The sequence below is a fragment of the Staurois parvus genome, unplaced genomic scaffold (assembly GCF_062004578.1).
Source record: "Staurois parvus isolate SC_StPar_1 unplaced genomic scaffold, SC_StPar_1.0 ptg000154l, whole genome shotgun sequence".
NCBI lineage: Eukaryota > Metazoa > Chordata > Amphibia > Anura > Ranidae > Staurois > Staurois parvus.
The window spans coordinates 11,522,006-11,549,929 of NW_028317950.1; the positions used below are offsets into that span (position 1 = coordinate 11,522,006).

Consider the following 27,924-nt stretch of genomic DNA (forward strand, 5'->3'; position numbering starts at 1 on the left):
TGAAATCTGCACGTAGTATCCTCCTGAACCCTGCACTCTGTACTTGGCATCCTCCTGAAATCTGCACGTAGTATCCTCCTAAACCCTGCACTCTGTACTTGGCATCCTCCTGAACATTGCACTCTGTACTTCGCATGCTCCTGAACCCTGAACTTCACATCCTCCTGAACCCTGCACTCTGTACATAGCATCCTCTTGAACCCTGTGCTCTGTATGTAGCATCCTCCTTAACTCTGCACTCTGCATGTAGCATCCTCCTGAATCCTGCACTCTGTACATAGCATCCTTCTGAATCCTGCACTCTGTACATAGCATCCTCCTGAACTCTGCACTCTGTACATAGCAACCTCCTGAACTCTGCACTCTGTACATAGCATCCTCCTGAACTCTGCACTCTGTACGTAGCACTCCTTTAAGACTCTCCCACACCTTGCTGTGGTGTACACGCCCCCCTCCCCGGGGGAAGGTCGGGGGGCGTTGTTGAGTTCCTGCACCTATTCTCCAAGAAAAAAGCCCTGTATAACATTGAATGCAGCCCCATAGGACGATCAGGGGAGAATGAAAACTCCTCCTACAAGCTTTAACTAGTGCTGTTCTGGACACTGATAGAAGTCACAAGACTGCTCCAACTACTGTTGAGAAAAGGTATTTAGCAGTTTATATTTACTAAAATAATTGCATTTCCATGTTCTGTGTGCTGCGGAAGACCAAATAGAGTGAATGCAGGGTCCTGGGTTTAGTAACACTTTAACCCCTTGATGCCGATCGTACGCAAATATGCGGCCCCTAGGCAGCTGGGCCTTGATGCCGAGCGGCTGCATATTTGCGTACCATTTGATAACACATATGTGCTGAGAGCGAGTGCTCCCAGCACATATGTCGGTGTCTCATGGAAAGCTCCCGATCTCCCCTTGGAACCTTTTCCAATCACGTGACCACCGTGACAGCGAATCACGGCTATCCCATGACCCTAAAACCCTGTCTGAAACCCCTTAAAGGGCCAGGAGGCACCGTCGTGAAGAGGTTAAGATTTGACAATAAAACCTGGAGACTAATTGGTTTCTATGCAGAGCTACACCAGATTTTGGACCATGCAGTTTTAGTAAATAAGTCCATTGGAGTGTGTCATATTCTCCTCTAAACCTGGAAAGACTAAATATTTAATTGTGCTAAACAGAACAGCAGGGGGTGAATGAAAGATAAGTATAAGCAGGAGAGAAGAGGGGGATTAATGCAAACCTGTTGCTTTGGCCCCAAATGGGCAAAACATGGGATTGCTTTAAGATCAGTGACTTTCCTTTACTGCTTTACACCTGTCAATATCTGAACCACAGTAAGGTGAAAAGGATGTCTGTGTTGTCACTGGGACAGGAAGTTGGGGTAATCTCTATAACAGGGCCACAGACAGCAGTAAAAACTAGCAGAAGTTCTAACCTTCCCCAACGTATCCAAATAAAAAAAATAAAAAAATACATTTTTGGCTGCAGATACATTGCCATCCAGCTGACAGCCATTGTTGAAGGCTAATGGAATCTGCTTGTTCATTCAGCTGACTTATCTATGAGCAGTCTTTTGTTGAAGCTGTCAACGTGTTTCTGCTGGAAGTTGAAAACTTACTCGGCTGACGGTTTTACGAACATCCACTTGCTCCTTCAACTCCCCAGCCAGTTCCTTGAAATGCTCCATACGCGTTGGCTCATTCTCAACACATATAATGCTCCTATAAGAGGTTAGTAAGGGCCTCTTTGCCTTCGACACTCCAAGGATATTACTCAGCTCATCCAAACTCCCTTCACATGTAAGAGATTCCAGGGCTGCTGGAGTGAAAAGGATCTCCTGGTACAAGACAATTCGTGACACAGATTTTAATTATTTTTGTAACATTTACATGAAAGTAATCATTTGACACTCAGTTTACTTGATTGTTACGCCATAGTTTCATTAACTACTTGAAGTCCGGACACTTTCACCCCCTTCCTGTCCAGGCCAATGTTCAGCTTTCAGCGGTGTCACACTTTGAATGACAATTGCGCAGTCATGCCACACTGCACTCATATGAATTTTTTTAGCATTTTTTTGAGACAGATAAAACTTTATTTTGGTGGTATTTATTCACCACTGGGATTTATTTTTTTGCTATATAAATTAAAAAGTCCAAACATTTTGAAAAAAAAGTGTTTTTCTTATAAACTTTTGCAAATAAATAATCTTACTTTTATACATCTTGGCCAAAATGTATTCAGCTATCTTTTTAGTACAAAAAAAACCCAAATTCGTTTATAACCAAAAATTATAATTTTTCAAAATGTTTTTACATTTTTTATTTTATTTTCTTATGTTTTTTTTTTTTTTAACATGCTGTCACCCTAGCAGTACAGTGTCACCATAGTGACACTGTACTACTTGTGGGGGGTGATGAAGATTTTTTTTTTTTTTTTTTTACACAAATTGCTTTTACACCCATAAAGGCTGTAAAAGCAATCATTTCTAATTCTCCCTGGCTGCATTCTTGCAGCCATTGTGAAATACTATGAGAGCTGTGATTGGTCACAGCTTGTCACATGGTACAAAGCTGTTGGGAATAGCCTTGTACCATGTGACCTCTGTGATCATTCACAGATTTCACACATCGTATGCAATGATGTCAGGAAGTGACATCTTGTTTGCTACTATTCATGTGATCACTGATTGGCCAATCAGTGATCACATGATCGGGCCCTCACACAGAGGTCCCATACAGCGATTGGATCGTCGTGCCGCATGGTCCCAGGGAGCACGTACAGGCACTGAATGCGGGGGCCGTTTATAAACGGCCACCCGCTTCGGCACTGCTCCTGTCCGGCTGTTTATGTACATGGGTCGGACGGGAAGTGATTGAAAACCACTTGCCCTTAAGAGGATTTAGCTCCCTTCCTGACCAGGCCATTTTTTTGCGATACGGCGCTACGTTATTTTAACTGACAACTGCGCGGTCATGCAACGCTGTACATAAATTAAATTTATGTAATTTTTTCCCACAAATAGAGCTTTCTATCAGTAGTCAGCTTTGCCGATGATCGCAGAGTCCCGGAAGAGAACCGCTGGCCGGAACCCGGTGACTAACATGTTCAGCAGCCACTAGCTGCGCGAGTAGGGCGGTGTGCGCCTCCTACCCAGAAACGCAAATCACGTATATATATATATATATGTATATATATATATGTTTCCCGTTGTTGCTCCTTTTCCTTGCAGCCTCCCGTGGAGCCACCCTTGCATGCAGGGACTAGAGCTGTGTCTCCCTACACTGTGTGCATTAATAGAGACGCATAGTCACATAGCCTAGGATGGCAAGGCACTCCTCTGCTCCAGCCTCCTCCTCTCCAAGCCAACGCTGTTAACTCTTTCCTGTGAAGACTGGAAGTTCAGGGAAGCAGCACTGAAACAGCAGGAGTCAGCAGAGATGAAAATTGTAAACTGCATGTGTTTGGGTAAGAATTTTAACAAATAGTTTCCTTTGGTATGTTTATTTTATTGTGGTCAATGTGTTAAACTTAAAGTGGTTAATGCTTACATATACCCAGTGAAGTGATTGGCCTCAGGTAATACACAGAGATGAACAAATCTTCCTACATAAGTTGTACCTGTTTATCTGTTTTAATTTTCCTCTACAGCCATTCAAAGTCAACAGCTCTGAGAGCTGATTAGAGGGAAGGGACACAACCCCCTTCACACAGCACACAGGAACAGAGCTGAGGCTGTCAATAACAGGCTGTGTGCTGGAGGTCCCTCCCCATCACCTTTTTACTCTTGATGTTAGGAAAACTTGTCAGAAGTGACTTATGCAGATAGTGGAACTAGGCAGCAGGCAGAAATGACACTTGATGCTCTGAACTGAGAAACGTATATGCTTAGAGGCATATGCTTTGTTCATATTTCATGTCTGAGGTTTACAACCAGTTTAAAAACATTCTGAAATGTGGAGGGAAGATAAAAAAAACATGAACAAAAAATAAGAGTGTCCTATGGTGGTGGACGGTGGTGTCATGACGCCACTGCTAGAAGTTCTGTGGACTACATGGTATGTGTGAATGATAGTCTGGTCAGAGAGGAAGGGATTGAATGATGTAGGGTGTTAGAGAGGACTGGAGTTAGGATTCGGACTTGGAAGTTTAGAGGTGAGAGTTAGGAAAAGGAGTGGATTTGGAAATAAAAATTCTCTTGGTCATCCACTATTCAAGGAAGAGTAGCTTGGCGAGTTCTGTTTTTTTTTTTGTATAGTTTTATATGGAATATTGCATATGATTATATCATATGTATATTTCTAGTCAAAAGAATGTGTTCTGTGGACTTTTTCAAATGTTTTCCAGGCACATCACCCCTTCTTCCATGCTTTGAATGAAAACAAAAGGCTACTGCTGTAGTACTGCTGTTACTGCACCCTGCTGTACATCACAGTTGTTGAATTGTTTAATGAACGCACTTCTTAGATAATATTATTACATATACAATATGTTCAGTTTGCAGTCCCTACCTCCAGCTCTTTGACCATAGCCTGAGGATCGTAGCTGTCAGAAGATGTATTGGGGATCGCAAGGCCAAGTGCCAGGGTCAGGAGGCGGAGTAGAGCCAGTCTGTGTCCAGACTTTCTGGGATCTCGCAAAGCCTTATGGATCAGACCTTCTGGGAAAGATTTCAATTTTCCTAAAACATTTCCCTAGGACAACATAATAATTCAAATAAGACTTGGAAATAAAATATGAAAAGCAACAAGATCAATCCGTTAAGTGGAGATTGATGGGCTGAGTCAGCCCTGTCTTCTTATATGTCTTGGATACTCAAACAGTGATATCAATCTGCCATCATTTCTGGCTCTGTTCCAGGCCACCTGGGAGTTATGGGTGTTCTTCACCATTGTGTATATCACAGCCCCCCCCAGTTATATGGTTAAAATTCTCCATAATAAAAAGTATACAAACAGCAAAAGTGTGAATCTCTCATAAAGGTCACAGCAGTTGAATAGACCTGGGAATTCATAGCAGAGGTCTTACCCAAAGAGCTGCCAAGATATATAGGAAGCAGTTGAGTGGTTTAGTTTCCCAGGGACAACCAAGAAGAAGATTTTCAGTTTTCAGGGCCACACACACACAAGAAGGTCATTATTAAGATTTAATCTTATTTAAATGTAGGCATGCTGTCCCATCTCAAGGGTTCTCCACACTTTGGCATAGGTCTCCTACGATGATTTTCAACTTTTTGCAAAAGACCACTTTAACAAAAGGCTTTATATCGCAATGTTATCCCTTGCTTTTAAATGCATATTTGGAAGATCATCCATGCAGGTCTATGGTTAGATGGGATAGGGACATGGAGATTATAGGACCAGAACAGTGGGAAGAGGCATTGCAATGTGTTCAGTTGAGCTTTTCGAACACATCCCAAAAGCTCTCTCAATGATATATTATATTATGAGCACATTATACTCTGTCTAAATTGGGTACTATGGGCCTGCTACAGGAACCTACTTGAGGTACATGTGGTTGGGACCACGGCAACCTAATACATATGCTATGGTGATATCCAAAGTTTCATAGATATTGGGAAACAGTTGTAAACACTTTTACCCCCTTCCTGTCCAGGCCAATTTTCAGCTTTTAGCATTATCACACTTTGAATGACAATTGCGCGGTCATGCAACACTGTACCTATATGAATTTTTTAGCATTTTTTTGAGACAGATAAAGCTTTATTTTAGTGGTATTTATTCACCCCTGGGATTTTTATTTTTTTTGCTATTTAAATGAAAAAATCCAAAAATTTTGAAAAAAAGTGTTTTTCTTATAAAATTTTGCAAATAAATAATATTTCATCATAAATCTTGGCCAAAATTTATTCCGTTATCTTTTTAGTAAAAAAAAAAAAATAACACAAATTAGTTTATAACCAAAAATTATAATTTAAAAAAAAATTACTTGTGGGGTGTGATGAAGATTTTTTTTTTTTTTTTACACTGATTGCTTTTACACCCATATAGGATGTAACAACAATCATTTCTCCTCTTTGGCTGCATTCTTACAGCCATTGAGAACTACTGAGTGAGCTGTGATTGGTCACAGCTTGTCACATGGTACAAGGCTGTTGTGAATAGCCTTGTACCATGTGACCTCTGTGATCATTCACAGATTTCACACGTATGGCTATTACATTGAGGTATAAACACTTAAGTTTTTAGCATTGGGGCTGCCCCACTAAATTTGAAAGAATATGGGAGGGATGGCTAAGGCTAAGGTCTGGCACCATTTGATTTACAAGCTATATGACAACCTAAGAGGTTAATTGGGTGATGCAAATTTTTGTTTTTGTACCATAAAATTACTGATGGTTTGAGCATATGCTCTAAAATTTGTGAATTGTATACTAGAATGTTAATATTCAATTGTCTGGATTTTGGTATATTTTGAATCATCATTAATGCTGGAGGAAAAGCTATTTAAATGTTACAACCTCTGTCTGTGGTGAGAGGAGATCCAGGTATTTAAATAAATCTAATAAGCATTTCATATTTCTAGGAATGTGCAAATGACAAATCCTGTGAAGATGGCCATCATCCATCAGCGAATATGAGCTTGCATTGATCAGGCCAGGTGGGATTTCTCTAGCGGGAGACTAAGAACTTCGGGCTGTAAGAAGCATTTGCAGTTACAAAGAAATATATTCCAATATGTAGGAAAAACTCTAAGGAAGTTGCCTCCAGTTCTCTATGTAGATCAGGGATTTTTGTGGTAGGATCAGGAGAAGACTGCAGAGCTATGAGCAGCTATGGCCAGATATTTACTGGTCACAAATAGGCAGATTCCGTTTTATGTGTCATGTATTCAAGCAGAAAAAAAATCACCAACAACATAGTAGTGTGGGGTGCCCAGCTGATGCGACATACCGAGGGGATATATTTTGAATAAATTGTGAAGATAGATTCCCACACTATATAGTTGTTGGCAAACTTGAGATGTCTTCAAGGTCCACCGGGGCAGCAGGTTCTACAGGTAACCTCAAGTTGGTAACAGATTTCCGAAACCTTGAAACATTGTTTCAAGGATATTTAGGGGCATATTTATAAGAGTCCATTCACACCAGTTGATCAACACATGCTAATGCGCAGCCCTCGCTTGCATTGGGCCAGTGGAAATAAGATGGGGCGAGAAGCACCGGGACTAGGGGTGTGTGGGAGAGGTGGTGGTGAGGGCAGTAACAAGCAGCGATCTCCTGCATGGCTTTCAATGCAGCAGCTGAAAGCCACAGGAGGGAGAGGAGGAGAAGCGTCTTCTAGCTGCTTCATTGAAAGACATACAGGAGATCGCTGCTTGTCACTGCCCCCACCGCTGTACCAATAGCAGAAGAGGGGAGAGAGGCTGGATCTGCTCTGCCTCCCCCTGTGCACGACCACACTCCAGTCCGTGCAGCTTCAGAGGATGTGTGGGTGAGAAATTGAATACAGCAGCCAACTGGTCTGATGCATCTGACTGAGCATGTGAGTCTGACCTCCCTTCCTTCCTTCCACCAACCCCTCCCTTCCTTCCTTCCTACCAGTCTCCCTTCCTTCTCTCCCTCCCGTCCACCCATCCTTCCTTCCACCCCTCCCGTCCACCCATCCTTCCTTCTTTCCACCCACCCCTTCCTTCCTTCTTTCCACCCACCCCTTCCTTCTTTCCACCCACCCCTTCCTTCTACCACTTCCTTCCTTCCTTCCATCCCTCCCTTCGTTCCTTCCACCGCTCGCTTGCACCTCTCCCTTCGTTCCTTCCACCTACCCTTCCCTCGTTCCTTCCTTCCACCCACCCCTCCCTTCCATCCCTCCTTTCCTTCCATCGCTACCTCCCTTCCTTCCATCCCTCCCACCCATCCTTTCACCCCTCCCTTCCTCCCTTCCTTCTACCCCTCCCTTTCTCCCTTCCTTCCACCCCTCCCTTCCCCCTTCCTTCTTTCCACCCCTACCTCCCTTTCACCCCTTTTTCGTTCCTTCCGCCTCTTTCTCCATTTCACCCCTCCCTCCCTCCCATCCATTTCCTTCCTTTCATTCTGCGTAAAACATTTAACAGCATCATGTCATGAGATAATTTACGAGTGCGTGTTTAGGGGCGGAATTATGGGCGGTGCAGGGTAGGGGTTGGGTGGTGAGTAACTGGCTAGTAGCTCAGGACTTGAAATTCTGAGCCCTGCTAATGCGTATACATTGTAAAAGCAATGTATTTCAATCTGACCTGCATGGTTGTCACTGTTTGGACTTCAAACAGGTCTTAATCTCCATTACACAGTGGGTGGGGTATTAGTGTTTTATTGAAAGAGAACATTATGAATGTGTTTCTAGCAAGATTAACATATTTTTTGCCCCTGCTGAAAATGTTCTTAGCCTGAAATAAGACAAATGCAGCTATCGCATCTAAGGACTAAATATATTAAACTTTACTTTTTGGATTTAGATACACTTCAAGGTCCACAGAAAGCCAGTCATAATCTATATATCACATCTAATTTGGATAATGTATTTGGCAGTGGCCTTCTAAACAACTAGGGAGTGCTTTATAGGTCACACAGTTCTCTATAGAGTGATGTTAAGACTCTTACACAACAGATTTCTGTTATAATAAAGGAAGGCTGCCAAGAATTAGATCATATTATCACTGTAGGCTGTTCAGTGATGGAACTAGGATATGTCCCTAGAACAGTTGGGTTGTCTGTAATTGTGTGAAAATTTATCCATAAAAAGTACAGTTTGGATTGATACACACCTGGAGATTGAGGATCTGTCCCCCTGCTGTGGTGGCCGCATCCCAAGGGCTCTTGGCTGGCAGGTCATCACCAGAAAGGTAGGAGGAGCTGAAGAGCAGATGGTAGACCTGGAGGAGTAATATCACACATGGTGACTCAGAGCCCATACATAGAGATACTTTATGATAAAATCAGAGATCTCTCTGCACAATGAAAAGAACGGGGATTAGCATTAAAGGCATTCCAAACTACTTTCTGAGATGGGAAAGATGTCACATTTTAGCACATAGGCAAAGTACACATCCTCACCACACCCTCAGCTACACAGACCAACAATTAATGGCCAAAAAACTAATTGGTTTGATGCTTTTTTCATTACTACTTATCCTTAAAGAGGAACTTCATTTTTTTTTGTTTTACAAAAACTGTATCTGCTGATTTTAAAAATCAGGTACTTACCAGTGCCTGGAGGCCATCGGTGTCTACCCGAAGCCAGGTCTTCTTACTGCTGCGGGTCTCTGACGCCATCTTGGATATGGGAGCCATCTGCAGCTTCCTGAGGAACCACAGCTGGCTCCCCAGTGTACAGGTGAAACTCGAAAAATTAGAATATCGTGCAAAAGTTCATTTATTTCAGTAATGCAACTTAAAAGGTGACACTAATATATGAGATAGATTCATTACATGCAAAGCAAGATAGTTTAGGCCGTGATTTGTCATAATTGTGATGATTATGGCTTACAGCTCGTGAAAACCCCAAATCTACAATCTCAGAAAATTAGAATATTGTGAAAAGGTGCAATATTCTAGGCTCAAAGTGTCCCACTCTAATCAGCTAATTAAGTCATAACACCTGCAAAGGGTTCCTGAGCCTTTAAATGGTCTCTCAGTCTGGTTCAGTAGGAATCACAATCATGGGAAAGACTGCTGACCTGACAGATGTGCAGAAAACCATCATTGACACCCTCCATAAGGAGGGAAAGCTTCAAAAGGTAATTGCAAAAGAAGTTGGATGTTCCCAAAGTGCTGTATCAAAGCACATTAATAGAAAGTTATGTGGAAGGGAAAAGTGTGGAAGAAAAAGGTGCACAAGCAGCAGGGATGACCGCAGCCTGGAGGATTATCAGGAAAAAGCCATTCAAAAGTCTTGGGGACTTTCACATGGAGTGGACTGAGGCTGGAGTCAGTGCATCAAGAGCCACCACACACAGACGGATCTTGGACATGGGCTTCAAATGTCGTATTCCTCTTGTCAAGCTGCTCCTGAACAACAAACAAGGTCAGAAGCGTCTTACCTGGGCTAAAGAAAAACAGACCTGGTCTGTTGCTCAGTGGTCCAAAGTCCTCTTTTCTGATGAGAGCAACTTTTGCATCTCATTTGGAAACAAAGGACCCAGCGTATGGAGGAAGAATGGAGAGGCACACACTGCAAGAGGCTTGAAGTCCAGTGTGAAGTTTCCACAGTCTTTGTTGATTTGGGGAGCCATGTCATCTGCTGGTGTTGATCCACTGTGCTTCATTGAGTCCAGGGTCAACGCAGCCGTCTACCAGGAGATTTTGGAGCACTTCATGCTTCCTTCCGCAGAAGAGCTTTATGGGGATGCTGACTTCATTTTCCAGCAGGACTTGGCACCTGCCCACACTGCCAAAGCACCAAAACCTGGTTCAATGACCGGGGGATTACTGTGCTTGATTGGCCAGCAAACTCGCCTGACCTGAACCCCATAGAGAATATATGGGGCTTTGCCAAGAGAAAGATGAGAGACATGAGACCGAACAATGCAGAAGAGCTGAAGGCCGCTATTGAAGCATCCTGGTCTTCCATAACACCTCAGCAGTGCCACAGGGTGATAGCTTCCACGCCACATTGAGGCAGTAATTGCTGCAAAAGGGGCCCAAACCAAGTATTGAGTACATATGCATGCTTATACTTTTCAGAGGTCCAATATTGTTCTATGTACAATCCTTGTTTTATTGATTGCATGTAATATTCTAAATTTCTGAGATTGTGGATTTGGGGTTTTCATGAGCTGTAAGCCATAATCATCACAATTATGACAAATCACGGCTTGAACTATCTTGCTTTGCATGTAATGAGTCTCATTATATCTCATATGTTAGTTTCACCTTTTAAGTTGCATTACTGAAATAAATTAACTTTTGCTCAATATTCTATTCAAATTTTGTGAATTTCACCTGTACATGTGTAAGCTTGCACAGCCTTCTGTGAATGGTCTTACAGACTCCAGGGATATGTGATGTGTCCCAGGAGGCTGTGGAAGGGGGCGGGAAAAGCAGCATCATCCTCACCGATGGGAGGACTGTGGAAGTGGGAACCAATAACAAAGACTATACTCTACCCCACCTCCCAAAACAAAATCCTGCAATTCAGGAAAGGAGTGAGCTAGCAGTACTTCCCTGTTTGAGTGACGATCCGCTTTAAGTTATACTTAAAGTGGTTGCAAAGCTCATAAAAATATGAATAAAGCATATCCTTCTATGGTGTATACTTGTCTCAATCCATAGCTCTAAATGTAATTTCTGTCTGTTGCCTCGTTCCACTGTTATCAGCATGAGTCACTTCTGAAAGGTTTTCCTGACACCAGGAGAAAAATGGTAACAGGGGAGGACACAGCCTGTGATTGACAGCCTCAGCTTGGTTTCTGTGTGCTGTGTGAAGAGGGGTGTGTCCCTTCTCTCCAATCAGATCTCACAGTTCTCCTCACTAATGTAACTTCAGCTCCCTAAACAGAGCTGAGGCTGTCAATTGCAGGCTGTTCCCTCCCCTGTCCTCATTTTTCTCTTGATGTCAGGGAAACTTGTCAGAAGTGATTCATGCAAATAGAGGAGGAAGGAGGCAGCAGACAGAAATGACACTTAGTACTCTGGATTGAGACAAGTACACACTACAGAGGGATATGTTGTTCATATTTCATGTCTGCAGTTTGCAACCACTTTATTGGCAATTTCCTATCACAACATGGATTGTGTAGACGGCGTCACATGGAGAGGTGAGTCAAATTCAGGATGCTCTCAGAGGGAAAAAATTATTGCATTTGAAATCAGTTAGATTTGCTGTAAAAAAAACCCAATAGAAGAAAAAAATAAAATCTTTTAGCTCTGTAAAAGCAGAAAAGGTTCTAGAGATGCCCGCTATCACACACCCAAGCTCATCCACACATTCAACTCAGACAAACAGCACCAGCTCTCAAGTTGATCAATTAACATCTTTTAGCTGTGAAAAGCAGGGAGATCAGATTAGACACCTGGTAGATGGACTCCTACAGGAAGAACATACAACCCCTTCAAATCAGGGTTAAAGTGAACCTATGGGAAAATAAATATGGGGGGGGGGGCTGCATTTCTCTTTTTTTTTGCAGGCTCCAGGGCTGTTATTGCAATCCAGGCTTCATTATCTACTGAGTCCATGACCTGCAACAAGCATCCAGTCACTAAAGAATGGAAAGAAACCCTTGCCCTACATGCTTGTTCTGGGTCAATGACTCATTAGGCAGTGAAACCACAATCACGATGACAGTGCCAAAGCCAAAGCCATTCAGTTTACTTCATTTTAAATTAGATGGCCTAACCAGGGGCGGACTGACCATTTGGAAACTCGGACACTGCCAGAGGGTCCGGGGTCAGTAGGGGGCCCCATGAGATGCCCCTGGTACCTTTTTCATAGGCTTTTTTGAGTTTGGGCAAGGACACAGGGGCCCCATGATCCCCTATTGCCTGGGGGCCCCATGAGTTGTCAGTCCGCCCCTGGGTCTAACGCAGCTACATAGTGTGCTTCCAAACATATAGGCTGCTCCAGGATTCCATCTTAGAAGGGTGTCATGGGTGCACCAGGTATTAAGTGCTTGTTTGCAAAATAAAGATCCTACAAAAAATTATTATAATCAACCTCTAAAAGAGAATGTGTCAAGAATCTAAACCACCATTTCAGAAACCTCAGATGGAAGCTGCTATCCCTCAAATCCTGATTACTGCTGCATAGGGTCATCTCTACAGCCTTGGAAAGAGAATGCAAAGCTGAGAAATTGCAGCTTCAATCAGAAGCTTCTGGGACAAGTTTATTGCTTCGTGATAGATTTCCATTACACAATCTTCTAAAGATATATGATTCATACAAACCTGTTCCTTACAAACATACCACAATGTAATGATTATCAATACAGGGGTTAGAAGGTCAGAGCTTCCAGCAGTTAATATCAATATATCAAATACTTGTGGACAAGGCTAGCTCATTACACCCGCCCACCTCTACATGTAGCAGTAAGATAGCAGCCTGTGACCCAATGCCTCATATGCTTGTATATCACATACAGAAAAAGCAGGAGACACCAGGTCCCATTTATAGGTGTTTTAAAGGAAATCTATATACATTTTGAGATGTTTTCATTGTTATGTTTCGACACCTTTAAACCTATTATTTTCTGTCTGCTTTTACTATATGTATGCAGTCTTTGGTTTAAAACAGTGTTTTACAAATGAACATTTACTACTGCACATGATGAAGGATTTCCAAAGCACCATGGGTAAACAATGCCAACCAATTTCAATTTGCTACTTTTATTTTTTTTTACTCTTTTTTTTTTCTGTTTCACTCTTTTTTATTAAGTTTTTAAATGGCAAAAGAACAATACAGGATTACCAAATTATGTATGAAAGTGAATTGTCTACATTTTTAATAACAACATGTGTTCATGATCAGTGATAATCATCCTGCATGCTCTGAAAAAAAAACAAAAAAAAAAAAAACACAAGCCTTCAAGCCTTTTCCAAATAGCAAATTGAAAAATGTAAGGAGGCAATTTAAAATTTTGCTTTTTTTTCTTTATTTGCATTTACTTTATTTGCATTTATTCACACTCAAAAAATACATATAGGCTAGAAAACCCCCAAACCTCCTTAAAGCATAATTTCACTGCAGTCAATTTTGAGAAAACCCCCACTAAATGTTTGTTATATAGCAGGGCTCAAAATTTCAAGTCCTGAACTACTGGCCAGGACTTAAGAGTTACTCACCACCAGTTGTCCCACCTAACCCCTAACCTGTCCCGCCCCTAATTACACCCTCGTAAATTATCTCATGACATGGCACTGTTAAATGTTTTATGCAGAATGAAGGAAGGAAAGGGAAGGAAGGAATAAAGGAAATGGAAGGAAGGGAGGGGTAGAAGGAAGGAAGGAAGGGCGAAAGGGGTGGAAGGGAGGGAGGGTTGGAAGGAAGGGGTGGAAAGGAGGAAGGGGTGGAACAAATGAAGGGAAGGGTGGAAGGAAGGAAGGGAGAGAGGGGTGGAAGGGAGGAAGGGAGTTGTGGAAGGAAGGATGGGAGGAGTGGAAGGGAGGGAAGAAATAGAGGGAAGAAAGAGAGGGAAGGAAGGAAAGGAGGGGTGAGGGGAAGGAAGGAACGAAGGAAGGGAAGTGTGGCTGGAAGGAACAAAGAGGTGAAAAGGAGGGGTGGAAGGAAGGGAGGAAGGGGTGGAAGGAAGGAAAAAAGGAAGAAATGAAGGAAGGAAATAAGGAAGGAAGGAAGAAGGGGTGGGTGTAAGGAAGGAAGGGAGGTGTGGGTGGAAGGATTGGAGGGAAGGGAGGGGTGGGTGGAAGGAAGGAAGGGAGGGGTTGGGGAAAGGAAGGAAGGGAGGGGTGAGTGAAAAGAAGGAAAGAAGGGGTGGGTGAAAGGAAGGAAGGGAGGGGTTGGGGAAAGGAAGGAAGGAAGGAAGGGTGGGTGGAAGGAAAGGAAGGGTGGGTGAAAGGAAGGAAAGGAAGGGTGGGTGAAAGGAAGGAAGGGAGGGAGGGTGGGTGAAAGGAAGGAAGGGAGGGAGGGTGGGTGAAAGGAAGGAAGGGAGGGAGGGTGGGTGAAAGGAAGGAAGGAAGGGAGGGAGGAGTGGAAGGAAGGGAGGGAGGGTGGAAGGATGGGAGGAAGGGGTGGAAGGATGGGAGGAAGGGGTGGAAGTAAGGGGTTGGTGGAAGGAAGGGAGGGGTGGAAGGAAGGAAGGAAGGTCGGTCGCACTCACATGCTCATTCAGAAGCATCAGAGTGGCCGGCTGCTCTGTGTTCAATTTCCCGCCCACACATCCTCTAAAACTGCATGGACTGGAGTGTGGGCGGGCACAGGGGAGGCAGAGCAGATCCAGGCTCTCTCTCCTCCCTCTTTCTTCAATGAAGCATCTGAAAGCCGCAAGAGGGAAAGGAGGAGATCGGCTTCCAGCTGCTTCTTTGAAAGATGTACAGAAGATTGCTGCTTTTCACCGCTGCATAGATCATAGGGAGGGAGGGTGGGTGAAAGGAAGGAAGGGAGGGAGGGTGGGTGAAAGGAAGGAAGGGAGGGAGGGTGGGTGAAAGGAAGGAAGGAAGGGAGGGAGGAGTGGAAGGAAGGGAGGGAGGGTGGAAGGATGGGAGGAAGGGGTGGAAGGATGGGAGGAAGGGGTGGAAGTAAGGGGTTGGTGGAAGGAAGGGAGGGGTGGAAGGAAGGAAGGAAGGTCGGTCGCACTCACATGCTCATTCAGAAGCATCAGAGTGGCCGGCTGCTCTGTGTTCAATTTCCCGCCCACACATCCTCTAAAACTGCATGGACTGGAGTGTGGGCGGGCACAGGGGAGGCAGAGCAGATCCAGGCTCTCTCTCCTCCCTCTTTCTTCAATGAAGCATCTGAAAGCCGCAAGAGGGAAAGGAGGAGATCGGCTTCCAGCTGCTTCTTTGAAAGATGTACAGAAGATTGCTGCTTTTCACCGCTGCATAGATCATACCTGATCATTCCATTTCTTTATGTCCCCCCCCCCCCCCCCCGCTGTCTGCTCCTCAGTGTGCAGTCTCCTGTTGGTTGGATTGGATAGAGGGAGGGGCTGGGGGGGCCAGGAAAGAAATGGAACGATCAGGTATGATATGTGCAGCTGTGACAAGCAGCGATCTCCTGTATAGCTGTCAACGAAGGAGCTGGAAGCCGCATCTCCTCCTCTCCTTCCCGCGGCTTTCATTGACAGCCATACAGGAGATACAGGAGATCGCTGCTTGTCACCACCCCCACTGCCCACCAATGTGAGCAGGCAAGTGGAAATTTTGAGGGCTGTTGTATAGTATGTTCCCATTCACACAGCACACTGTATCTAATGAAACATTCTATACAAGAAGGTAAAAAAAACATTCCCCTCCCCAACTCCCATTGCGATCCAGCTTTGTGCATGAGAACCTCAGCTCTCAACTCCTTCCTCATTGGCTCCCCCTGCTGTCAATCACAGCCAGTGAGCCAATGAAGACAGAGAGGAGGTGGGGCCAAGCAGCGCTATGTGTGAATGGACATGCAGGGCAGTGGCTTGGGTGCCCCTAGAGCAGGGGTCTCCAAACTGTCCAAACAAAGGGCTGGTTTACTGTCCTTCAGGAATTAGGGGGGCTGGACTGTGGCCAGTGGGCGTAGAAAATGCCCCAGGGTCAGTGGGAAGAATAGTGCCCCATCATTGGTGTCAATTGGAGGAAAAGTGTCCCAAGGCCAGATAAGCAAAGCAAAGGGCTGCATCTGGCCCCAGGGAGACCACTGCCCTAGAGCAAACAACTTGGCAGGAGGGAGGGTCCAGGAGTGCCAGTGGAGGACACCAGAACTGGAGGATCGGGGCTGCTCTGTGCAAAATCATTACACAGAGCAGGTAAGTATAGACATGTTTAGTTTCTTTTTAAATTGCCTTTAATATCACTTTAAAAAAGCAAACAGCATGTTTAAATATTTTCATGCTATGTTAATAGGGACATATAACAAATATAAAGTAGCTTTTATCGCAAGCTGACTGCAAAATTGGAAATACACTTTAAAAAAAAAAACGAATGATGCCACCACATTTTAATGATTGGTAAACTGCAATATATTACATTTTTGGGTTTAATATCGCTTTAGTTTTTTTTCCCCCTCTGTTTTCACCTGATGATCTAGCCAGTAACACATCTCCTGTATTAGAGTGCACCCACTCTGGATGAAGGAGCACAGGGGGCACCTTTGGACAGCAGCATTGTCAGTCTGGGGGGAGGGTGATATACTAGCAGATTTAGATACACCAACAAACTGAAGCCAAACTCAAGCTCACACTGCCATTACACAAGCAGTTAAAGAAACAGTTTTTTTTGTTCTTTTGGGACAAAGGTTTACATGAATGAATAAAAGCTGACCATTGTAAGCACCCCTGTCAGTGGTAAATGGTTTGTCTCAACCCTCTTATTTATTTATTTATTTCAGTTACTTATATAGCGCCGTCAATTTACACAGCACTTTACATATACTCTTACATGGTATATCACCAGTTGAAAATAAGAGAAAGCCTAAAAAAAGAAAAACTAAAAACAGCCAATGCATCTAAGAATTGGTACGCTTTAATATCTTAAAGGTTTGCTTTTGGGTTTAACCACTTCCCTTCTGGCCCATGTACATAAACGGCCAGACGGGAGCGGAGAGGGTGGAAGTTTCTAAACCCCCCCACATCCATTGCCTGTGCCGCGCTCCCTGGGAGCACCGAACGATGTACGGGACCTCTGTGCGAGGTCCCAATCATGTGATCACTGATTGGCCAATCAGTGATCACCAGGGGCGGACTGACAACTCATGGGGCCAGCGGGCAATAGGGGATCATGGGGCCCCTGTGTCCTTGCCCAAACTCAAAAAAGCCTATGAAAAAGGTACCAGGGGCATCTCATGGGGCCCCCTACTGACCTCGGGCCCTCGGGCAGTGCCCGAGTTTCCCAATGGTCAGTCCGCCACTGGTGATCACATGAATAGTCGTAAGCGTCACTGCCTGACATCATTGCTTACTACTTACTATCACAGAGGTCATATGGTACAAGGCTATTCACAACAGCCTTGTACCATGTGACAAGCTGTGACCAATCACAGCTCTCACAGTATTTCTCAATGGCTGCAAGAATGCAGCCAAAGAGAAGGAGAAATGATTGCTTTTACAGCCTTATGGGTGTAAAAGCAATCAGTGTAAAAAAAGAAAAAAACATCTTCATCACCCCCCACAAGTAGTACAGTGTCACTATGGTAATAAAATAAAAATGTAAAGAAAAAAATAAGAAAAATTTTAATTTTTGGTTACAAACTAATTTGGGTTATTTTGTTTTTACTAAAAAGATAGATGAATACATTTTGGCCAAGATTTATCCCAGTGGTGAATAAATGCCACCAAAATAAAGTTTTATCTGTCTCAAAACACTGCTAAAAAATTCATATGGTTACAGTGTTGCATGACAGCGCAATTGTCATTCAAAGTGTGATAGCACTGAAAGCTGAAAATTGGCCTGGACTGGAAGGGGGTGAAAGTGTCCGGACTTGAAGTGGTTTACTGCTTTAAACCAAAATAATTTTGCTTCCCCTGTTGACTCCAATAGGCAAACTATCTCTTCCAGAATCTATTCCGCCAGTCTCAGTGTGCCTTAAAATGTTTTGTGCATATTGACTGGCTCAATATAATTTCTGTGGAATGGGGAAATATCTGATAAAGAAGCTGTGACATTGGCTGTTTCTAATATTGGTAATGGCAGTCAGGACCCCTCTACCCATTCGCACATCAGGAGAAGACACCGGCAGACCAGTTCATCTTATAAGGCTACCTATGAATTTATCCAATCTGGGTTGAGAACAGGGTTAGGTGACCCAATCCATGTACTCTCACTGATATATGTTGTATACGTTAACAGCTCACCTCCTGTAAATTGATGCTGGACCCGGCCAACAAGTCAACAATGTTATTGGGCAGAGAGAGATTAGATTGAAGGAATTCCCGAAAACCGGTCTTGTTTTTTAGCACCGAGTCCAGCGTAAAACCTGCAGCATGGAAATACAAACAGAAAAGATGATATATTATAAATGCATAACTAAGTTATTATAGTCACGTGGATTACAGAGTATGTGACAAGCTCAACACACTTCAGTCCAGTGGTAAAGTTTCCTTTAAAATGATTTGAAAACCCAAATGAAATTGCAGTTTAACCTCCTTGGCAGTATGATTCTTTACGATTTTTTGTGCTGAAAGCGGTACCATTTTTTTGCATGGAAATATGTAGTTTTTTATTGTAGGCTGTAATTTTTAGGAATAACTCACTGAAATCTGTCCGAACAAGAGTCTATTAAACATCCCGGGTATGATAAAACTTGAAACACGAAATCATAAATTATAATTTAATAAATAATCATAAAAAATAATAATATAATAATAATAAATTTAATTCAAGAATATAATCAAACCAAAAACACTGAAATTTGAAATACAGAGGCAAATTCGCACATCGCTGAGCAAAGTCGCAAAATCGTTTTCAGTGTCTGATGACGAATTTCCCCACAAATCATTATCACTCAATTCTGCAAGTGGTTCTGATTTACTATCGCTGTTCTAAAACCGCTTTTGACGTAAAGGGACGCTTTTTGGACGCCATGGACTGTTCTAAGTTTCCAGGCAGAAAGAACTTTCAAAATGCAGGCAGGGCGCAGGACAAAGCAGTAGGGACCAAATATATGTGAAATGCATTGAAACAGCAATGACAGCAAAAATGACATTTTTAAAAGAATTCAAATTTCCCGCCGGTTCCGGCGCCCGTACGTCCCGACGTCACAGGGACCGGAACACAGAAGCCGGATGCCGGCTTCCGCCGGATGCCGGCTTCCGCCGGAGGAGATGGCCGGGACGCTGCATGGGACACATCGCGGGAGCGCAGGACAAGGTAAGTGCTGCAGGGACCCCCAGAGCAGCGCCGCATGGTAAGCCCGAGTGTAGCTCGGGGTTGCCGCTCTTGGTATAGAAATTTTACCCCGAGCTACACTCGGGATTACCGCTAAGGAGGTTAAGGCCTCGTTCACTCCATACGTGGGGAAAAACATAGAAAACGACGTGCAGATTTCACTTGCAGAGACATCAGTTTAGATCAGTTTTCATGCGTGCTTCAATGAGTTTTACGAGAAAAAATATCTGCACGTGATACCAGTGCTGTGGTGTGAACAGGGAATATGGAGATCAACTGATTTAGTTGTGCTCGTGCAGAACGTGTGCAGAAAAACTGATGTTGCTGCACTATGGTGTGAACAAGCCCTTAATCAGCTGAATACATTGCCGCCGCATAAAAACAAAGCATGCCGATTCTTACCTTTTGTTTTCTTTAGAAAGAAGCCACAGCCTTAAAGCGGAGCTCCACCCAAAAGGGGAAGTTCCGCTTTAAGGTCTGCTCCCCCGCTCCCCATTAAGAATTGGCACCTTTGGGGGGCAGAGGGAGCGGGTACCTGAATTTGACAGGTACCTGCTCCCACTTCTGGAAGGTGTCCTCCCTCCCTACCTGTAGTCTTTTGTGACACATGACAGGTCCCAGAAGACCACAGGATCATTCATGAAGTGTAGCACTACTCGCGCATGCGCAGTGGGTACCGGCTGTGAAGCTGCAAGCTATCACAGCCGGGTGCCCACACTGAAGATGCCGGCCTCCTGGAATACAGGATGGTTGGTGAAACGGGCTGGGGGGGACACAGGGGACCGAGGGACAGGTAAGTGACTGTTTTTTAAAAGTCAGCAGCTACAGTTTTTGACAGGGTGAGTGGAACTCCACTTTAATAGAAAAGATTGTTGCTTGCCATCATGTTTCAGAGAAGACCCTTGCCCTCTGTGGAAGCAGTGGTCTCTTTGCAAAGGTCTGACACATGCTCTGCTGATTCCGAGCTATAGATCTGCAATCAGCAAAGCTCATACTCCCTGCTGATTCAGCAGAAAGTGTTGGACTTCTGCAGAGAGACTACTGATTCCACACAGAGCAAGGGTCTTTCTGTAGACCATGCTGGCAGGGGCCAGGATTCCCCCTTTAGGCTGTGGATGGTTTCCAAAGAAAAATGGACTGTAAGACTTTGTACTTTTTTGTTTTAATGCGCCTGCAGTGCATTAAGCTGAATGAAAATGAAAGTTCAATTGGGCTTTAGTTCTCCTGTACACTGGACGTTTTTACAGCGGCTGTTTTTGGCTTTTGACGTTTTTTTCTACAGCCAGTAAACTCCCCAGCATGTTGTCCATACACACAGACTGTATTTAATGTTTTTTGGCAGGGGCATTTTTTGGCTGGAAAAAACCCCCAGAATTAGTTGGTTTATTTTTTGGTTAAAAAAAACTCTACAAAAAGGGAAACACGAAAAAACGCGGCAAAATTCTAATACAAAAACACTAAAAACTCAAGTTTTTAACGTAACTTTACACAGCTAACGTTACCAGCGTTATTAAAACGCCCCGTGTACATGGAGCCTTAAAATGCTGGCATATATGCCTGTTATTGTATAGCAGACAGAATATGAATAGGAAGCAGTGGGGCCAAGCATCAACTTTCTATTTGAATTTGGCATTTGCAAATAGGAAAGCTCAGATTTCCCAAACCCTTATCATGTTTCAGAAACTGCTCAATGTCTAGGGTGGCAGTGACTACATATTCGCTTTAAGCTGAACTTCATTTTTTATTGCATAGTTACACAGGTCTTCTATGCTTTTTAATGAATACAAGACATTTTCCGATTGGATGAGATTGGAGGAGATTGTGACCTCACCTCCCTGAGTGCCCATCTTGTATAATCACAGAACACCTTGTATTAGTTGAAATAAATACAAGGAATTCTGTGAACAGCAGCTATGCTGAATGTGAAATCCTCCCTTTTTTTTTCACTATGGAGAAGGGCAGCTGATCAGCACAGAACACGGAAGACCATGGTGGTCAATGTAGTAACCACAATTACTAAAGTGATTCTCCGCTTCCACAGCAGTCTCAAGGTATGGAATATGTACGTATACTTATATTGGTCCAAGCTGGAACAATGTAACTATGCAAAAAAACATACCGGAATTCAAATTTAAAGTGCATCTATTGCCAAAACTTTAAAGCAGAACTCCATGAAATTTTTTTTTATTTCCCATGCAGTGGAGCTGTGTCCGCACTGCACGAGAAAACTGCTCGCTTTGTCCAGGGGTTTAGGGAAGAGCTATACTTACCCTGTCCTCCAAACCTCCGGAAAACAGTGCTCCCCCATGTCCAGCGTTGGACTGTTCCTTTCCGTCCTCACGCCCAGAGCCGGTCTATGGGCGTGATGATATCAGGAACAGTACATCCACAACACCACTGGCATGCAGGGGAGGGGGGCAGAAGTGGCAAGGACCGGTAGGTATATCTTCACTGTTATCACACCTAGGCAAAAACTAGCACAGCCGCACTGCATGGTTCAAAAAATGTTTTGCCCGGATTTCTGCTTTGATTAAAAGTATAATCGTTCAAAGTTCTGTCAGATATTCTCTTCATTTCTTGTTCCCAGGGACAAAAACAGGAAATGAGTGTGTAGGGAGGTGCAGTCTGTTTTCTCTGTTGTAAGTGGTGTTCGACCCGAGTGGTACCACAGCCTGGAAAGGAAGTCTAAGGGAAACATGTTTCTCTATGATTTCCTGGGTCAATGGAGCAGTGTTCCAGTTGGCTACACTGAGGTCATGTGACCTTTGATCTTAGGTCAGCAGGGTCTAGTTTAGCCCCTGTTCCTGGGCTTTGGAAAATCCAACACAACAAACACTTTACTCCTGCGCTAGGAAAGGACTCAGTAGACCCAATAGGAATGTTCTGGAATTTTCTGGAATATGCACTGCTTGCTGCCCTCAACAGACCGGGGTGGTCCGAATACACTGGATACAAATGGAGAAACAGAAAAAGGGCGCACCGACCTAGTGCATTATCGTTTCAAATAATTTATTAAAGAAACAAAAATAGGTATCATACTCAAAATGGACATAATAACACAGGCATGTCAAACTGAACAAGACGTATGATCCAAACATCTGAGTCCATAAGATGGAACCCTGGATGACCAACTAGCTAACGCGTTTCGAGGACATAACCTCTTCCTCAGAGCCAACCTGGCTCTGAGGAAGAGGTTATGTCCTCGAAACGCGTTAGCCAGTTGGTCATCCAGGGTTCCATCGTATGGACTCAGATGTTGTTTGGATCATACGTCTTGTTCAGTTTGACATGCCTGTGTTATGTCCATTGTGAGTATGATACCTATTTTTGTTTCTTTAATAAATTATTTTAAACGATAATGCACTAGGTCGGTGCGCCCTTTTTTGATTCTCCATTTGTATCATGGGCTTTGGAACTCTTTGTGCGAGTGGCTAGTGTAGGGAGAGAGACTCTGCCCGTCAAGGACCGTAACTAGCGGTAGAGAAAGGTTTGTGACGGAAAGAGAAAGGCTAGGGTCGCACTAACCTGACAGAAGCCTTCCATCTTGGGACCAGCCTGGCCAGGGCACACTTCATCCTCTAAACCAGGGGTCTCCAAACTATGGCCCCCAGGTGTTGAGGAACTGCAAGTCCCATGAGGCCTTGCAAGACTCTGACAGCCACAGGCAAAACTCCCAGAGGCAGAAGCATGATGGGACTTGTAGTACTTCAACAGCTAGAGGGCCATAGTTTGGAGACCCCTGCTATAAACAGATGCTGTTGGAACCTCTCCTCAGCTGCATTGGTGACTACATTGAACTGTGAGTTATTTCCCCAAGCGCTCTCCTGCTAGGGTGTTTGTAATGTTGTAACGCATCAACAGAAGCTTTGCTACAATCGGACTCATTTACTGCCTGTACCACATGGCACCTCCCCACATGTGGAATTCTCTCCAAAGTAAGAGGAAATCCCCTTTTAGAAAGCTGTCACTGAAAAAGGTGTTCTCTTTGGAAGATGTTGCTTCTATACCTGGTGACAGCTGTAAAATTTGGGATTTTCCATCAAACCTTCCTACTGGAGAGACAGACAGCAATAAAAACCTGACATGGGTTCTTATCCTATCTTTTTCACCAAAACTTTAAAAGAAAAAACATTATTTGGGTACAAATATTCTTTACATTTAAGGATTACCGTACTCATTTAGAAAGTCATGTTTCACTGCAAGCCAAGACATGTTCAGTGCAAGTGAAGAGAAATACTCATAAAATTCCAAAAACAAACTGTACAGGGCTTGTATTGAGTTCTCTGGATCTCTGCCCTGTTGGGCTATTCGTGCTTATTGGATATGTGCAGTTTGTCTCAATTTGAATTGAAATTCGGACACAATTTTTGTTATTTGGAGATTCAGATGTATTTGAATTCCTGAATTACAATAGTAACAAAATTAAAAAACACCTGAAATAACTAAACAAAAATTTAATCCGAAATTCACACTGAATTTTAAAACAAAATCTAATTTGAAAACAAATTGATTTCCTTTAAAGACTATGTATATTAGTGTTAGAATATAGCCATCTTTCTAAATTTGAACAGAATACAATAGAAAATTAAAAAATAGAATATAAAGCAATAGAACAGAATAGAAAAGAATAGATAAAAAAAACTAGATTTGAAAAGAATAAAATAAAAAGAATATAGCCAACTTCCAAAATTTGAATTTCATAAAGAATAGAGTAAAACAGAATAAAATAAGAAAGAATAGAGTAAAACAAAATAGAATAGAAAATAAAATATAATAAAATGTTATAGAAAAGAATAGATTAGAAAAAATGGAATAGAGAAGAATAAAATAGAATAGAATGAATATATATATAACAGTCTTCCGAAATTATAATTTGGAATAGAATAGAACCACGTATTCTTCACATAAAATTCAGATCAAGTTGATATTTTTTATTTGAATTCGATTCGAATACTTCAAATCCATTGGAAAAATTCCAATCAGGTCAAAAACGAATAGATAAAACTAAACTCTACTAAGCAAATGTTACAAATCCACCAAAACGAAATTAGTAACTTAACGATTCGATACGAAACAAAACTACTTTTTTCGGGTTTCTTTGTAAGTCTGGTAGACATGGTTGAACACTACAGATGAAAATCAGACAGGCTATACCTGATTGGCGGTGGAAGTGATTCTCCAGGGAACTGTGATCACTGCTCAGAGATTCCAGATGATGTTTTAGGGATTCCAGCTCTTCTTCCAGGCCGGGCCGGTCTGTATCAAACAAGTTGCTGTTCTCAACCACCTCCGTGAGTCTTTCCAGGAGTTGTGTGACCCTGCAGGTAATAGAGAGGCAAGACACTCTTAGATAGCCCAATACAAGGACAATGCTGAAGTCCTCCAAAATATTACTTCTCAAAAGATTGAGCGACACATAAAACAAGCTCCGCTACCTGTAAAACTGAATTGCAGGAAGATAAGACACAATGCCAATTAATGCAGCTATGTATTTATTAACCACTTCCCGACTGGCCGTTGCATATAAACGGCCGGATGGTGGCAGTGCAGGGTCGGGTGGCCGTTTATAAACGGCCTCCCCGCACCCTGCTTGTGCGCGCTCCCTGGGAGTGCGCAGCACAGCGATCCGGTGCCTGCTGTGTCCTCCGGACACAGTGAAACACCGATCGTCGGATGGGACCTCTGTACGAGGTCCTGATCATGTGATCACTGATTGGCCAATCAGTGATCACATGCAAAGTAGTAAGCAAGATGTCACTTGTGACATCATTGCTTACTACGTGTGAAATCTGTGAATGATCACAGGAGGTCACATGGTACAACACTATTCACAACAGCCTTGTACCATGTAACAAGCTGTGACCAATCACAGCTCACTCAGGACTTCTCAATGAGTGCAAGAATGCAGACAGAGAGAAAGAGAAATTATTGCTTTTACATCCTATATGGGTGTAAAAGCAATCAGTGTAAAAAAAAATAAAAAATCTTCATCACCCCCCACAAGTAGTACAGTGTCACCATGGTGACACTGTACTGCTAGGGTGACAGTATGTAAAAAAATAAAAAATAAAAAAATAATAAAAAAAAAAAATAAAAATGTAAAAAAAAATGTTTAAAAATTATAATTTTTGGTTATAAACTAATTTTGATTTTTTTTTTTACTAAAAAGATAACGGAATAAATTTTGGCAAAGATTTATGATGAAATATTATTTATTTGCAAAATTTTATAAAAAAACACTTTTTAAAAAAATTTTGGGACTTTTTCATTTACATAGCAAAAAAATAAAAATCCCAGCGGTGAATAAATACCACCAAAATAAAACTTTATCTGTCTCAGAAAAATGGTAAAAAATTTATTTGGGTACAGTGTTGCATGACCGCGCAATCGTCATTCAAAGTGTGATAGCTCTGAAAGCTGAAAATTACCCTGGTCAGGAAGGGGGTAAAAGTGTCCGGTCTGGAAGTGGTTAAATTGAACAAAGCTGAAAGTGGAAGTAAAGTCCACTTTTTAAGTTGTGCCTACAGGGAAGCCTATAATAAGGCTTACTCTACCTGTAGGTACAGTGTCTATCCCCTAAACTTGCATCGTTTAGGAGATATTCACAAAGCATGCAGCCAGTGATGTCACTGGCGCATGTGCTCTGAATGGATGGAACACTGTGCCGTCCCTTCAGAGCTCTGTCCCACAGCCGGAGGGCTCCAGCCATTCATACTGATATCATTGCCACTCTGGCCATTCATACTGCTGGAGCGGCGAACCCGGAAGGAAGATGGGTGAAGATGGCGGCGCTGGGGAGCTGTGACAGCGTGGTGCTGGAGAGCTCTATGTACAGGTAAGTCTGTCATAATGTATTAGTATGCAGTGCATACTAGTACATTATGACCTAAACCTGCAGGGGGCCCATTGGTTTTTCCTTTCCCGGGGTTTACTATTGCTTGAAAGCAATACTCAACTAACCACCCACATGGAGTACAGTTCTCATAGCAAGTTGCTTGCTCTCCACTTCCTCTGTTCACAAACAGTCTTGTATTATTTTCACTAAATACAAGGTGTTCTGTGATTGGAGGAGGGAAGATTGTGACATTCATCCATCCCTTTTCCAATCACAGAATGCCTTGTATTCATAAAAAGAATATTTTTATATTTGCCTGAAGTTCTGCTTTGAGTTTCATTATCACTGACATGAAATGGTTGATCAAATTTAATGGAACTGGCTCTACTTACGTGGAGTTGGTGTATTGCAGGAAGCCATACTCATCTCTTTGACCATCAGGACACAGGGACTGCATAACTGGCAGTATCCCAGCAGAGGTAAGTGGAGCCGCAGTGTAGAAGGCTGCGAAGCAGGGTAGACAAGACCATAAAATTAGTGACTTGAAGATATGAGACAAAGGCTAGGGATAAGACAAGTGTTCCAGATTAGTAAGCAGTGATAGGAACAAGATGAGCTCTCTATTGTCCTTAAATATGACTCCACCTTTCTCCGCAATTCTGGTATGATGAGGCAAGACAGCAGATCAACACAAATATTAAGGGTTAATTGATCATCTGGTTGAGTTATGTTTGCCCTGTCTTTTGAAGTATCCATTGTGCTTAAAGGGAATGTGTGAGGGTTTTGAATCTCCTTTTTGGAGATTTTACCTTTTTATGGTTTATATGGCTTTTTATGTATTAAAAAAAAATGCACACAACTACAGACACATACTTACAGCATATACACATGCACAATGCTGTTTGCTTTGCCTGTCCTACAAAGTCATCTGATAGGGGAAGGGCCACTGCCCTAATGAATCATTGAGTCCTGTTTACAACAAACTTCTATCAGCAGAGCTAAAGGTTGAAATAGCTGAATATGTGTAAAGAAGACAAGTACTCCATCTCCTGGCTGGGCATAAGTAATAATATACATTTTTTTTTTATAGTTACAGGACTGAAGAATAAATTGTGTAAAATTTGTAGTTCATTTAGTCCTGTCCATATATATATATATATATATATATATATATATATATATATATATATAAATAAATAAAATGTTTTATATGATTTATTTACTTAACTTAGAGAAAGCCTACAACCACTGCAGAAACCCATGCTTCTCATATCTTATCCCAGCACTAGTAGGTAGTGTAAATATTTTTTAACTTGATATGCAATCCAACAGCAAGTGTGGCTGTTCCAGACATCCAGTTCATGACAACAGGAGATCAAACTTATAGGGATTTTATTATTTGAGACCAAGATGTGGCATGCAGGGTACAGTAGTATGCACCTGAGTGTTCCATAAGTGGAATGTGGAGAAAGAGTTGAGCGCTTGTGGCAGGTTTGGCCAGGTTACGGACAGTCAAATATTTACATATTCTTAACAAACAATATATAAAAACAGTGTTCACTGACCTCTGTAGCTGCAGACACTGTGGATTTATTCATTCACATAAGTTTCTCAGATTTACTTTT

The 27,924-nt window shown here is 42.7% G+C and overlaps 1 protein-coding gene across 1 annotated transcript in view; it reads right to left on the minus strand.

Moving 5' to 3' along the window:
* Positions 1–27,924, minus strand: part of ABCA2 (ATP binding cassette subfamily A member 2) — a 233,890-nt gene that overhangs the window by 104,490 nt on the left and 101,476 nt on the right. Inside the window, exons 4-9 of the mRNA XM_089675055.1 lie at positions 26,692–26,803; positions 24,619–24,782; positions 18,432–18,553; positions 8,763–8,870; positions 4,511–4,693; positions 1,618–1,836 (exon numbers count right to left, since the gene is read on the minus strand). Of these exons, the coding sequence (XP_089531181.1) occupies positions 1,618–1,836; positions 4,511–4,693; positions 8,763–8,870; positions 18,432–18,553; positions 24,619–24,782; positions 26,692–26,803 (908 nt within the window). The remainder of the gene's footprint in view (positions 1–1,617; positions 1,837–4,510; positions 4,694–8,762; positions 8,871–18,431; positions 18,554–24,618; positions 24,783–26,691; positions 26,804–27,924) is intronic.